This window comes from Engraulis encrasicolus, chromosome 23 (assembly GCF_034702125.1).
Source record: "Engraulis encrasicolus isolate BLACKSEA-1 chromosome 23, IST_EnEncr_1.0, whole genome shotgun sequence".
NCBI lineage: Eukaryota > Metazoa > Chordata > Actinopteri > Clupeiformes > Engraulidae > Engraulis > Engraulis encrasicolus.
In genome coordinates this window covers 3,581,267-3,596,266 of record NC_085879.1, presented here as the reverse complement: position 1 = coordinate 3,596,266, position 15,000 = coordinate 3,581,267, and the positions used below count along the sequence as shown (strand labels likewise).

General features: G+C 42.9%; 2 protein-coding genes across 4 annotated transcripts in view; one reads left to right on the top strand and one right to left on the bottom strand.

Annotated features, from left to right (window-relative positions):
* Positions 1-8,034, top strand: part of flt4 (fms related receptor tyrosine kinase 4) — a 101,545-nt gene extending 93,511 nt beyond the window's left edge. For all 3 annotated transcript variants that reach the window (XM_063190250.1, XM_063190249.1, XM_063190248.1), the window contains 6 exons: positions 304-403; positions 1,529-1,634; positions 2,142-2,260; positions 5,679-5,799; positions 6,496-6,584; positions 7,820-8,034. In XM_063190250.1, the coding sequence (XP_063046320.1) occupies positions 304-403; positions 1,529-1,634; positions 2,142-2,260; positions 5,679-5,799; positions 6,496-6,584; positions 7,820-8,033 (749 nt within the window). In that variant the 3' untranslated portion in view covers position 8,034. The remainder of the gene's footprint in view (positions 1-303; positions 404-1,528; positions 1,635-2,141; positions 2,261-5,678; positions 5,800-6,495; positions 6,585-7,819) is intronic.
* A 3,535-nt stretch (positions 8,035-11,569) lies between these two features.
* ergic1 (endoplasmic reticulum-golgi intermediate compartment 1) overlaps positions 11,570-15,000 on the bottom strand; it is a 30,996-nt gene continuing 27,565 nt past the window's right edge. The window contains exon 10 of the mRNA XM_063190253.1: positions 11,570-11,677. Coding sequence (XP_063046323.1) covers positions 11,570-11,677 — 108 coding nt within the window. The remainder of the gene's footprint in view (positions 11,678-15,000) is intronic.

Below are 15,000 nucleotides of genomic sequence, written 5' to 3'. Positions count from 1 at the left end.
ATTTTGTTACACTTTGTTACATTGTCCCTGCCTCATGTTCCAGCAACAGTTAAAACAACAACAACAACAACAATTAATGGCTACCCTGGGGTCCATTTCTCGATTCTTGTTGTTGCTAACCGTCTTAAGACCGTTGAGTTGAGTTGAGTCGCTCTTACGAAGGACGTAGCTCTCTGACCCAAGTATGTTGGCCATCTTAACTTAATCAGTTATGATCAAGCCAATCTTTGGAAGCTATTTTTTAACCTTTTTGAAGAGTACCTTGTGCACTTCTTCTTTAGTGAACCCATGTCCTTTCTGCAGGTGCCTCTCCGTACCCAGGTGTGCAGATTGATGAAGACTTCTGTAAACGTTTGAAGGATGGTACCAGGATGAGAGCACCAGATAATGCCTCCCCCGAAATGTGAGTCCTGTCACAAATAGTACACCCTTATTTCTGAAAAAGTTGTGTTTAACAATGAACAATACATTCGTCCTGTTCAATTAAACTGTACAGAACTCTCTCCATGCATGAGTTTTTAGAGGTGCACAAGGCTGCAATTAATTACTAAATTGAGATTGGAAGAAAGCCATTTATCTTTGAATAATAGCATGTTCCCACTGCATTCCTGGCGACGTCTAATGGATGCTCAGTTGTAGCCTACGATTGTTGTTTGTGCTTGGGGCCTGTCTGATGCAAGTCTGTCTCATGTTTTGCATCAGATGTGCGGTGGTGACGGTAAGGGCTTTTTTCGCTTAGAGATCAATACATTAAACCGCGCCACTGAGCCAACTGTGCCACCCGCTGTGCTGGGCAGCCCAGCAATACTATACCCACTTATGTTCCAGCCAGTCGCTAAATCACCTAATTGCTGACATTACATGTTTACAGTAAGTGCCCTGAATGTACCAATGGAATAAGGTCATTTCATGAATTAATTGATTTAGTACAATGCTGGAACAAAATGCTTGAAATGGGATAACGTTTGAAGCTGTTTCACAAAACTCTGGTCACACAGAGATAGGGGTTTGAGTGTCAGGCATGCATGCTGAAGTGCCATGCCAGCGCAGGAAAGGGAAATCGCTTTTTTTGACATGCAGGAAAGGGAAGTGAACAGCAAATTCACAGCTGGGAGATCAAGGCCATCAAGAGGAAAAACACCTACAAAGACAGACAGCATATGCACATAGTCTAGCACACACACACGCACGCACACGCACACGCACACGCACACGCACACACACACACACACACACACACACACACACACACGCACGCACACGCACACGCACACGCACACGCACACACAGTACGCACGCACACACACACCACACCCACATATACACTCACTGACACCACACACACACCACAAATCTTGGGAGAGAGAGAGAGAGACAGAGAGAGAGAGACACACAGAGACAGAGACAGAGAGAGACAGCGAGAGACAGGCGGACAGAGACAGTGGTTTGGATGCTAATTTTCTTTTTCAAGAGAAAGCACTCTATGGGTTTCTGGGACTAATGTAGCTCTGTCTCCCCCTGGTGGCAGATATGGGATAATGCTGGCCTGCTGGCAGGGCGAGCCCCGGGAGAGGCCTACGTTCCCAGCTCTGGTGGAGATCCTGGGCGACCTCTTGCAAGACAACGGCCTCCCAGTGAGTTACACCCAAAGCAACGGAGGTTAAACTCTTAAATATGTTTGAACTTGTAAGTGAAAAAAGAGGCGGTCATAATTAAAATCCACAAAAGGATCCGCTGAGGTTTGAAATGTATTATTTAATCTCGCCCAACTGTGAGCCTTGGGCGTTTCACTTCACACACGCATGCACGTGCACACACACACCAACACCACCCACACACCTACAGTGAATTCTACATTTGCATACAAATTGGAAACGATCACCATTTGTTCAGCCTTGCCCTCTAAGAAAATTGTCATAAAGTTGATAAGAGCCCAGTTCATCCCTGAGATCCCATTTGCGATAAGCCCCACACAGGCACCCCGCTTTCAATTTCGCTGAACTTTCATTGGGCTCTTCAAATGAAAAGCCGTCAGTGAAACCTAGAGGGCTGAGCGTGTGTGTGTGTGTGTGTGTGTGTGTGTGTGTGTGTGTGTGTGTGTGTGTGTCTGTGTGTCTGTGCATGCGTGTGTGTTTGTGTAGGATGGGAAGGATTACATCCCCCTGAACGTGTCCCAGAGTTCAGAAGATGACGGCTTCTCTCAGGCCTCCTCCAGACCACCCTCAGAAGAGGAGCTGAGGATGCACACACTTCCCAACAGGTACCTCCTAATGCACGCACGCACGCGCACACACACACACTTCCCAACAGGTACCTCCTAATGCACGCACGCACGCACACATACACGCGCGCGCGCACGCACGCGCACACACACACACACTTCCCAACAGGTACCTCTTGATGCACGCACGCACGCACACACACACGCTTCCCAACAGGTACCTCTTGATGCACGCACGCACGCACATACGCACGCACATACACACACACGCGCACGCACGTGCACACACACACACTTCCCAACAGGTACCTCTTGACATACCACACACAATACACACTCACACACACACACACACACACACGATTTTGACTGACAGCTTTGACTGACCTGTTTGTCTCACTCATGTCGTCCATTCCCTGCACACAGACACAGACAGACAGACAGACAGACAGACACACACACATACACACACACACACACACACACACACACACACACACACACACACACACACACACACACACACACACACACACACACACACACACACACACACACACACACACACACACACACACACACACACACACACGAGTGAAGGATCATTGAAGCATCAAGCACCATTTTTGTCTTCAAAATGCATACGAAAGTAAGCCATAGGTCAGTCATGATCTCCATGGAGAACCTATTCTAGCTTGACTAAGCTATAAGACTCAGTCTTCAGACCTTTAGTCAGCAGTGTTGAATGTCATTGAAGCACATCATAGTACTGTTTTAAAATATGCTTGCTTCACAACATCAATTCCTCTTTATGTGTCTATTAAGACCAACCTTTGAAACTAGCCTTGAACCCATATGATCAAGTGGTCCATAAAAATGGTTGACTTTCAGGAGTATATGAGAGTATATCAGAGCACTGGTGCCTTATATCCTCTTGGTTGTATAAATACAACTCATGAGGTACCACTTTATTAACAAGTTAGCATCTATATGTTTTAGGCAGCATTTATACATTATTACTGCTTTAAATCTGTGTGGTATACTGTTGTGTTCAATCAGCTTTTACCTACAAACAAAACCACACAAAAGTCACTGTGCTCACAATCAACTTCTCACAATACTGCGAGTCTGTTTGGACTGTTTGAACATTTTCATGCCAGACATCCCCCAGGTCAGTTGAGAGATCTACATCAAACATCGACCACATTGTGTTTAAATGCTCCATCCTCCAGGGCTCCGTGGCCCCACTTCAACTCTCACAATAAATGCCAAACAATCTGTGGGGGATAGACACTGAATTTAAAACAAGTGAGAACCAAAGTAATTTACATTAAAATGGAACAGTGCCTGCTCAGTTGTTGGAGCAAAAACATCATAATGATATGTATTTCTTTCATTTATTTCTCTCATTTATTTATGTGATTGCCTTTGGTGTCTTAGATTGCCTAGATTCTAGAGACATTATTTCGACACTTAAAGCGATGAAAACCACGACTAGACATATTTCCAGACACTCCAAGGCAATTTACATCAATCAGGAATGCCGTGCGTGTGGTAGGCCTACTATGAGGCACCATGCGTCATGACTAGAACAATAATAGGAAGTTGCATTCGTCAACATGATGACGGAAGATGCCCAAGAAAGCCAACTGACACAAATGTCAACTACGGTTCAAAAATAACACACTGAAGCCTCTTTAAAGTAGAGGTTACATTAAAATGAATTGTGCAGTCTTCTTCCTTCATCATCCATATTAGCAGGTGAATTTATGTGTCTTACATAATTCAAAGCTACCTTTCAGTTCAGAAGAAACTCAATTTACAACGACAGTATGTCAACTTTAGTTAAAAAAGAAACCTCTCCTCCCCTCCAAGTACACAGATGGATTTCAGTGAATCGTTTGGTCTTCCTTCACTCATATTAGCAAGTATATTTCTGTATCTGTCATGATGTAAAGCTACATTTCAGTCTCCTGTGATATTTCCCCATGAAACAAGTTTGACAGACAACTGTCAACCTCTGTTTAAAAAAAAAACACTCTGAAACCTTCTCCTCACAGTAGAGATGCCATTAAAATGAACTGCTTGGTCTTCTTCCTTCACTGATATTACCAGGTACATTTCCCTATCTCACATGACATGATGCTGCTTTTCAGTCTCCTGTCACATTTCCAAATGGTGGGAAGTGAGCATTATACATAGGCCTACTAGACAGGGCTTTCAATTAACACCAGCCAACTGGTCAAGTGCTGGTGACATTTCAGTTTGGCTGGTAGGAAAGACCTTTCGCTGAAGCTGTTGCGTCACTAGGAGGGCAACGGCCTGGCTAAGAAAGACCAACTTACCAGCCACTTTGACCCATTGGTGAGTGAGTAAAATTAACATCTACTGGCCATTTTGGCAAATGACGAAAAAGTTAATTTAGAGCCCTGCACATAGACTCACATACACACACACACACACACAGGTTCTAAAATCTCATGTGTCATTTTTCCAGATTGCGATTTAGGGTATTGCTCCCTGATCACATGCTTATATGATGCAACATCCTCTCCTATCCTCAGCCATTTTTTCGGGGGGAAGTTTGATGCGAATCAGTGTGATGTCATGCTGTTCCGTTTCATTAGTGTGGGTGTGCCATCCAGTTGACACCATGGAAAAGTGTGGACACCGAACTGCAAACTGCTTATATGGGATATACTGTGTATATATACAGCATATGGGAGAAACCATTACCCCTGTACTCACTCTGCTTGGGTGGAGCGGGAGTAAAGTAGAGTTAGTGTGCACTCACAGCCACAGGCACAGCACTGCCCGCGGCCACAGTCCCAGGGGAGGAGGCCAGCCCACAGTCACACCACATGATGGGAACAATTGGGCCGAATAGAGGGACTGATTTCTTTCCTCACGCTGTCCGTAGTCCACATCTCTGGCTCTGCATTTCAACCACTGCCTGAACCCCCCTGTGCCTCTCTGTCGCTCCCTATAAAAGGGAGATTGTCCACGCCAATGTTGATTAGTCTTCCAATTCCTCAAGTTGTGCCCAATTTTTGCCAGCAGACCACGCAGAGAGACAAACACAGAGTGGTGGCTCGTCATTAAAGCATTTCCTGATCAGACTTACAGGGAAGAACATTGGATGGTACACCTGTCTGGTCCTGTCTGGTCTTACTGTCTGTTACTGCGATTTAGTGACTTGACTGTGTTGTCTGATCGAATTGAAGCAATCAACTGGTCAGACAGTGACCTTGTCTGCATGGTAAAACCTATTTGGAGGCCAGAGACTTGGGTCAGTGATGGTGCATCTATTTTTGAAACACACACACAGAAGCACAGAACTTATTGATTTCCCATGACACCTACAGTTGACAGCTGGTCTCCGGTGTACATGAAGTGTCTATTCACCTATTTGTATATGGGCCTCTATGAGAGATCTGCGTCTGCTGTGTCTCCTCAGGTATTACAACTGCGTGCCATTTGCTGGCTGCATGCTGGTAGGGCCGTCCAGGATCTGCCACTCCCGGGTCAAGACGTTTGAGGAGCTGCCCCTGGAGATGACGTCCCACAAACCCCACCATGTGAGCACCCCTATCATTTCCAGTTATTTATTTATCTTGGGAAAATGTTGTCATGTCGTGTCCTACCTGAAACATAGTCAAGGCTCAACACAGCAGTATGGATTCAATGTACAACTAGTGTACGTGTACAATTCTTCTAAGAAATTATGCAATAAAGCATTGGACTTAAATCACAAATTAATGTCAGATATGTCAGCTATAAACTGCCCACATGAGCTAACGTTGATATTATATCAGAGATAGATGCGAATACATCTGATACGAGTAGCAGCAAACTTGTAAGTGCTGTTGCTTCCGCACGGTCCACTGAGCTTGCCAAGAGAGCATTCATGGGCCCTTTATCGCCCTTCCATACTGAGTCAAGGCAGCTAAGACATGGCCCTTATTATAAAATAACTGTTACTGTTACCAGCATGGCAGTGACCAAGACATGATCTATTACTAAAGGCTTTGTGTTGTTGTGTAATGTGGTAGTGGTGGTGTTAAGTCTTTTCAAAGACTATTACATCCTGGATCTCAAATGGTGCACTTCAGTGTTCATGTTTCAGCGCATGAAACATAGTGCCCAAAGTGCAGAAATGTACCATCGGAGACACAGCTTCAGTTTTCCACTGGCGGATTGGTGTACCGCCAAAAAAGTTTGACTGGATTGAATGAGGTTGGGGCAGAGAATTGAAACTCTGGTCTGTGTTACAGGATAGCAGTCAAACAGACAGTGGCATGGTGCTGGCCTCAGAGGAGTTTGAGAGGATCGAACACAAACACAGAGGAGGCATGTCGAGGAAGTAAGACCACACACACACACTACAGACACTTTGTCTCATACACTCATCACAAACACACCCACTACCCACAGACTCATAGTAACACACCTTGAGACACGCTTGACAAAAACCTGCATACTCACACACACATCAAATTTACACACATTACTCATACATTACTCACTACAAACCTACTGTACATGCACTACACACACTCATTTAAAATCACACCCTAACACATTCACACACCACAAACACACATACTCTCATATTCCAACCACAAACACATGCACTCACACTTGTACATATACCAAAGCTTTACACGCTTTCTCCCATTTCAGTGAGTGCAAGACTTGTCTATGGTGGTACAACACTTTTCTAATGTTTTTGCTTATACTGTATGTCCTATACAGGCAACAAATTTAGAATATCTCCCAAAATGTTTTATCACCTTGGGCCCAATCTGCTTCAAGTTAGTTAGTTTAGATGAAAAGAAAAAGATCTGATGTTTTCCATGAGAGAACCTTCAGCTGCCAACCTGTAGGGTGTCCAAAAAAAGCTGCTTAGTATTCCTTTGAATAAAACATTTTAAGATGAACTTTGATGTCCTTGTGTTAGATTATGCCGGTCTAGCCTTAAATTGTGTGATATTTTCCTGTTACACTGAGTAATGATGATAAGTGGGTAGTTGTGTGCTAGCAACTCTTTGAAAGGAGAGATTGCTGTTTCGAATCACGTACAATCCATGACTGAAGTGCCCTTGAGCAAGGCACCTAACCCCACATTGCTCCAGAGACTGTAAACCAATACAATATAATTTACAGTAACTGTGAATTTCATTGTAGAAAAAAACATCAGTTGAGTGTAATGTTATGTAATAGGTGATGATGACAATTACGTTGCCGACTTCAAAGTCTCTTACCAAGATGTTGGTCTGACCAAACGGCCTGGTTAACCCGCCTCCCTCGGTTTGCTACTGGTCAAGGCCAGAAAAGGCTGTGCCAAAGTTTAAACCAAACATTTTCTTAGTCCCAATAGAACGTCTGTGCTGAAACCACGTCACTGCCTTGAACGTGCCTTTACCCAGAGCCGTTGAAGCTGCTCAAAGTTGATTGCTTCCAGACAAAGTGGGTGGAATTCCCGATTTCTCCGGAGCTCAGAAACGATATTTGTATTGCTCCTGGCCTGACGCAACGCCGAAGGTGTCACCAGGACGGCGTGACCTGGCTAACAATTATGTGCCCTCTGGTTCTCAGTCCACAGATTGGCAGGAGTACGGAGCATCTGATTGGTGCGTCGGCTCAAGTGGGCCGGCCCCGGCCGCCATTCCTCTCGCAGCTCTCGGGCCAGACGTTCTACAACAACGAGTACGGCCAGCTGTCCGAGGAGGGCGTGGTGCTGGACTTCTTCTCCGTCCCCGACGACCTGCTGGCAGAGGGACCCTGCTGCCCGGCCTCCTCTAACCTGTGAGGCAGACGCTGGGCGCCAGTCAAACTACTTCCTCTACGTCCTTTCCTGGTGCTCCCGTTCCCTTGCTTTGCTGTTGCCCAACTTTCGTGGAGAAAAGAATTGAAGTTATCCCACTGTCAACCAGCGCAGAATGACTTTTGAGGGAGCTTTTTGCTATTTAACATCTCAATTCCAATTAAGATTTGCAAGATATTGAGTGAAATCTTCGATCATCCATGATTTTGAGCCTCGCATCACGAGGTCAGATGCCACAGGAAAGGACAAATGGAAGTAGTTTGACTTGGACATACCAAAAATTGTAGCCAAGAGGAAAGAGTTTAGTGGTAGGCAGCTCAACTTCTTCGGCTACCGCTTAAGTCTTTTGACTTTAAGATGACCTGGATGAATGAGAATCGTCATAAACTTGTGAGGCGTTATCAAAGATGGTAGCCAAGCAGAGCAAGCCATGACATAAGGAGCTGTGGAATTTCATAGAAAAATGTCTACTTTGCTCCCAGTGGATGTACATTTAGAACATTAAAATCCCACATATAATTAAAAAAACACCTACAGCGGGAATGTTGTGATAGTGTGACACTTAACCAAGAAATTAATTCTTAAAAACACACGAATCAATGTTAGAAATCAATGTTTAAGAAATTGGCTACCACAGCCAAGTATGTCAACGACACCCCTACTCATGCTGTCTGGTACAGATGTTTTACTTCATATGCTGTACATCCACCACCATGAAGTGTCTTGCTCTGCCTAGCTATCATGCTAGCCACCAGCATCTCCTCTACCATCACAGGAGGCCTCACCCTCATTAGCTGGTGGCAGCAAGTTACTTGGCTCACTAGATCCAAACCCCTATGCTTCAACACTGCCAAATTATTTTTTAATAAATAATAAAATAAAATAAAAATCTACACTGTAACTTTAGGCAGCCATGTTGTCATTAGCTGTTGAAAGAAGAAAGGTTAAACAGGCAACAACCAACACTGAATGCACACTCCTATTTTTTTTAAACACAGACAATCAACACTGAAACCCTCTAAACCACAGATGTCAATCTTGGGCCCAGGGGACAAATTTGGCTCACAAGGTCATTTTATTTGGCCCATGAGATCGTTTAAAATGTGAATTACAGATGGCCCACATATACCATTATATATAGTAACATGACATGAACATCAAATATGGTATGTCAGAGGAGTATGAATGGCCCACACACACACACACACCAATACATAAAATACAATGAGGACCCAATTCTGGACTCCTACTTACTCTGCCTGGGCCCGGGACAACTGGCCCCTCTGCCCCCACCTGTCAGCTTCCCCGACCATATATACACGCACACTTCTTCACACATTGCAATCTCACACTGAACAGAGGTCATTGTGTGACAAGTTCTCTTTGCAGCCACTGGGTGGCGCTCTTTATGTGAAAATCAACCAGAGAAGACATAGTAAAGGAAAAAGTATTTTTTATCATTTAGCTACATTTAGCCTTTTCTCAAGAGTATACTTCTGTTGTGTATTTGTAAAAAAAAGTATTAAAAAACGAAAACAAATAATCCTGAATGGGAGAAAATAAAGCAATATATCTTCTTTTACACGGCCTAGTCATCTCTTCATTTAACTTCCTGTTCATCTGTCAGTTTTCATTGAAACTAAAAAGTGTGTGGCAAATTATTGGAAACTGAACCGTTATATCCACTGTATGATGTGATATAGATAAATGTACATCACATACATATAATCGTGTATAGATAGCTACAGGTTACTCGAGAGGATGTGCTCGTTAATATGGTGGAATTATAAAGAATGATGATTGTAAAGAAAGCATTTCCACATGAACGGTTAGTATCTCATTTCCAGGGCTGCATTGTGGAACTGTAAGTTGTCTACAGCAAGCAGACAGCACCATAAATAACATTAGTTAGTAAAATGAATGGATTAACAGAGACGACACTTGTCATTTGTTTTATGTGTGTTTTTTTTAATTAATTAACGGAAAGGTTTGATAAACCAGAAACAAGATCACATGGCAACAAGCTGTTTTGACTGTCAAGTGTGTGTCTTAAACCTTTTGAATGCCTGCAGGTTGCAGTTTCTTAAGTGGATAGGACAGAGGAAGACAGAATTAAGTACGTGTGCTCCGATGTTGTTGTCAAGTAGTATGGTGTTTGTTGCCAAGGTGACAACTTGGGACACTTGTGTTCGCACGACGGACTTGGAGCCCTGCGACCGAGATCTGGACGAAGTTGCTCAACTTTGTAGAGTGTCAAACAGGAACAGCAAGTGAAAGCCTGGTGCTTCCAGAAGAAATTAGCACCGGCTGACAAAAGAGGATGTCACATCACGGAGAATCAAGCTGAAGTATAAAAATGGCAAGTACAAATTTGAAACATGCGAGACTGATACATACACAAATGAGCTACTGTACATTTTCCAGTAAAACAGCTACAACACCTTCATTGACAACCATCATGGTGAATCTTTAAAAAAAAACATAAAAAAACAAAAGTAAGAATTTTGACATGAAATTGTTCTTACAAAAATATTACCTCAGACAATGCTTTGGTTGGTAAACTGTAGGAGAAGCACTACTAGTTGTTTTCTTGGCCTGAAATAACACTTGGAACATCAGGAAGTCAAACCGAAACCAAAATCTTTTCAATGGAGGACTATGGGCAATCCCGGGATGCATTTGCTATTCCACCACATCACACAATAAAATGTCCTTCATCTGAAAATATGACCTCACAGGCACTAAAGAAACATCAAACTCTTTGATTAAAAAAAATAAAATAAAAAATATATAATGAAACATTTAGACTGAAATGTAAATCAAAACAGTGACTCAGTAACAGTAACTTTGTAACTATCAAAAAGGAACACCATCACAATTTTCTTTGCAAATTCTGCAGGTCAAAAGTTAATGGTAGTGAAAGTGCTAGACTTGCTGTGGACATCTTGGCATACTCTGCTGTTCCCAGTAGGTACCAAACAAATATGGTTACTCAGTGTTCATCCTTTGGGAACGTGTTTACAGAACAAGTGGCCTTAATCACAGACCATAAAACCGGACTTGGCAACAGCAAAAGGAATGGCCATAAAAGATTTAACATGGGGATTGACATTGACATTGATTGACCCCAACCCAAAGATGTGTCAGACAACACAAGACACAGAACCGTAAACATTGAGTTAAGAAACAATTTGTGGATATCTTTCTTGAGGCAGGAAGAACATCCTCCAAACTTTTTTTCACATTCTAAAGTCAACACTTGGGGTGGATATACTGTATGTTTGTGTGTGTGTGTATAGGTGTATAAATGGTTTCTGAACTTGTCACTGCATAGTTCAAAGAGCTCAACCGAGACAGAATTCAATGCATGTTGTCCATGCACCCAGTGGATACTTATAACTGAGGGTGGAAACAGCAAAAATCAGGGGGAATGAGGGATTGGGGTTGGGGGCCTGGAATGAGTCTGAATCGTATTCATAAATAGAGTAGATCAGTGCACAGCTGACCACGGCCAGGGCCTCTCATGACAACTTGCCAAGCTGGATCTTCTTCCAGGCCTCGGACGCTGTGAAAATACAAGAGTCAATGATGCCAGCCACCGTGAACGTCCCGCCGATAATGGCACAGATCTGTAGGGGAGAGAGAGAGAGAGAGAGAGAGAGAGAGAGAGAGAGAGAGAGAGAGATATGTTTTATGTCCTTAAATGCCTTTCATATTGTTATATTGATGTTCTCTGTAACCTTTGGCAATACTAACACTATACAAACAGGCATGTGAATAAAGCAAGCTTGAATTGGGGAGAGAGACAGAGACAGAGACCGATTTCAGAAAGACAAGATACTTCTTTGTATACAAAAAGTGGACAGAAAGACTCGTGCCTTCTTGAAAACAGGTTATTAAGTTCATTATTTCTCAACTTCATTCTCATATTCTGGATTTTGTAACCACGGTTAACTTGCACAGTCTCTCCCACACCTCACAGCTGTGACCTCAAAGCCACTCCCGTTTGGAGATAGCTGCAACACGGAGTAAACATAAACAAATAGAACTGCTCTGGGACTGAAACAGCGTACAGTAATAACTCCCTATAACCCTCATAACTCCATACTTATTATGTATATAGTGCTGCTTGAAGGGATGCTATGTGAACCCTCCAGACATAGCCAATGTTCTGGTAATAACATTAAAAGGACCTTATTTAACAGTCATCCAAACCCTAATTTGTAAAGCACCATTTCCAAATGCTGGACGCACAAAGAGAGACATTTTCCATTATATAATTCTACAAATGTGGTTTATTTCACAAAAAAACTGTAAATGAAATAGGTGCAAAAGTATGTGAGCCCTTCTATTAGTGGCTTGTGGCCTGTGGCCTCCTTTTTTAGCTATTCTTTGGATCAAACGTCTTCTGTAACCTCTAACCAGTCTCTCACATCTGTGTATGGGGATTTTTGCCCGCTCCTCCTCGCAGAACTCAACCAGTTGAGAGAGGTTGGAGGGACATCTGGCATGCACCATCTTCTTCAGGTCTCATGTTGGAAGAGGAAGGGGCGTGCTCCAAACGGTTCCCATAACGATTGGGGGCATGGAATTGCCCAAAATGTTTTGGCATCCTTTTTTGGAGCACACCCCTTCTTTTTCCAACATGACTGTGCACCAGTGCCCAAAGCAAGGTTCTTAAAGACATGGATGACAGAGTATAGTATGGATGAATTTGACTGGCCTGCAGCGTCCTAACTTGAACCCAACAGAACACATTTGGGATGAATTAGAGCAGAGACTGAGTCAAGCCTTCTCAACCAACATCAGTGTGTGACCTCACTAATGCACTTTGGGAAGAATGGTCAAAAAATCCCCATAAACACACTCCTCAACCTTGAGGACAGCCTTCCCGGATGAGCTGAAGCTGTAATAGCTTCAAAAGGTGGGAAGATATCATCACATCGAACGCTATTGGTTAGGAATGGGATGGCAGTTAAAGGACCAGTTCAGTCAATTTCAACATGCTGTTGTATTGGTCACGCTACCCTTGACTTGTCAGTACCCGGTGATGCCACATTTTCAGGCTAAGCCCTTTCCGAGATATGAGCTATTCTAATGGGGGCAGCGTTTGTTTAATTTTTTTTTTTAATTAACATAGGCCTACTCCAAATATTTTCCCATAAGGTACCGCTGTTTGCTAGTTGTCTGCTGATGTTGTATAACCTTTCGGATGTTTTTGGGAATAAATAAAAATGTTTTTATGAAATGTAAACAAAGAGCTGCCCCCATTACAATGACCAAGATCTCGGAAAAGGCTGAAGAAGAAGAAAAAAAAACCTCAGGTACTGACAAGTCCAGGGTAGTGTGAGCATTACAACTGCATGTTGAAATTGACCAAACTGGTCCTTTAAATTCCTATGCGAGTCAAAGCAGGTTAGTGAATACTTTGGTAATGGTGCATGTCTGACATTTCATGCTAAAAAAAACTGGTGGTGATACAATAAGAAAACCATGGTCAACAACAGAAACATGTGAACTTTTCAAGGGGTTCACATACTTTCAAGCCGCACACAATCTTTGAACGTGAACGTCATTAAACAGTTTTGAGTCATGGAATGGCAATTCCATTTTGTTTCGCGTGCCTTGTGTGGACGATAATGATAAGGTCCATAGCTGATGAAGCTAGATCCCTCAGGCTTAGCACCAATCACGATCCCCAGGCTTTACATTCCTCTGTGCTCCATGTTTGACTCATAGTTCAAACGCTCTCGCTCCTGAATCATGACGCACAAGTTTCATTTTGGAGAGTGTCAAACCATCTCCTCGCCGGCCCACGCTTTAACCTACATTCCTCCATCCGTGTTTCTAGGCACGGACAAGCATGTAAACAAAACATGGCTTGTCTGACTGTACTAGACGTTAAGGGCAAAAGCTTTTTCCAGTGCTCTGGGAGGAATGATTACACGTGCAGACAAATACTTGAAACCTTTACATGTTATGCAAGCTACATGAAATTACGCACACATTTATAATTAATAGTCTTTAACTTGCGTAATTGAGGAGCCTACTCTTGGAATTCACACATTGGATGTCTGATTGAAGTACTAGGAGCCAAAAAGGCAACAATTTTGAACACAATGTTACTGGTAAAGACAGCCTACGGTATATCGGTTTCTCTAAAAGGAATCTTCACATAGGAATACAAGTCTTTAATAAAATGTAGGTGTTTTTCCAAATATGAATTCATTTTTTGGGGTCATCTACAATGCCAAAATGTCTATCATTTAGTTTTTTTTAAATAATAGTACTCAGGACTTTTGAATGACAAACAAGACATCGATGTGAATTGTAGGCTATTATTGACACAATGCTATCAATTATGGAATTAATTAGATAATGTTATACACTATACCCGCAACTTCTAGGAGTTAAAAAAAGGTTCAAAGTTTTCAAAGGCTGTTAAAATGAAAGAGCAAATCCTGAGTTGTTCTCATGATTAAGAAAGCGATGCTGCTGTCATGGTGACTCACTGCCAAAGCAGGAAATGAGGCTCCTTTGAGACATGTGTGAGCCACCTGAGGGGTCACACGGGGTCAGCCAGGAACCTATTATCCTGGCCATTGACTAATGACTGAACAATGGATCTATAGGTTTCACAAAGCCTTTTTGTATGGCTTCTAAAGCAATAATCACGTTTCACAATGACTGAGCATTTTGAATACGGCCATTTTCTAGTACGTGTACATCTGAGGTACCCAGAGCTTGGTGTCATCCTATTCCACTGCTCCCCAGGCACTGGTCTTATGACTGCCCATCCTCATGTGTGTGTGATGGGCTGAATCATGCAGATGTGTGTGCATGGTATGCTGCGGAATATCAACAGTGATGGGCAAACTGGATTCATTCATTACAATAATCCAGTGCCACATATTTCAAATAACCTGTTTTTTTGACTGTCCAATTCAACCAA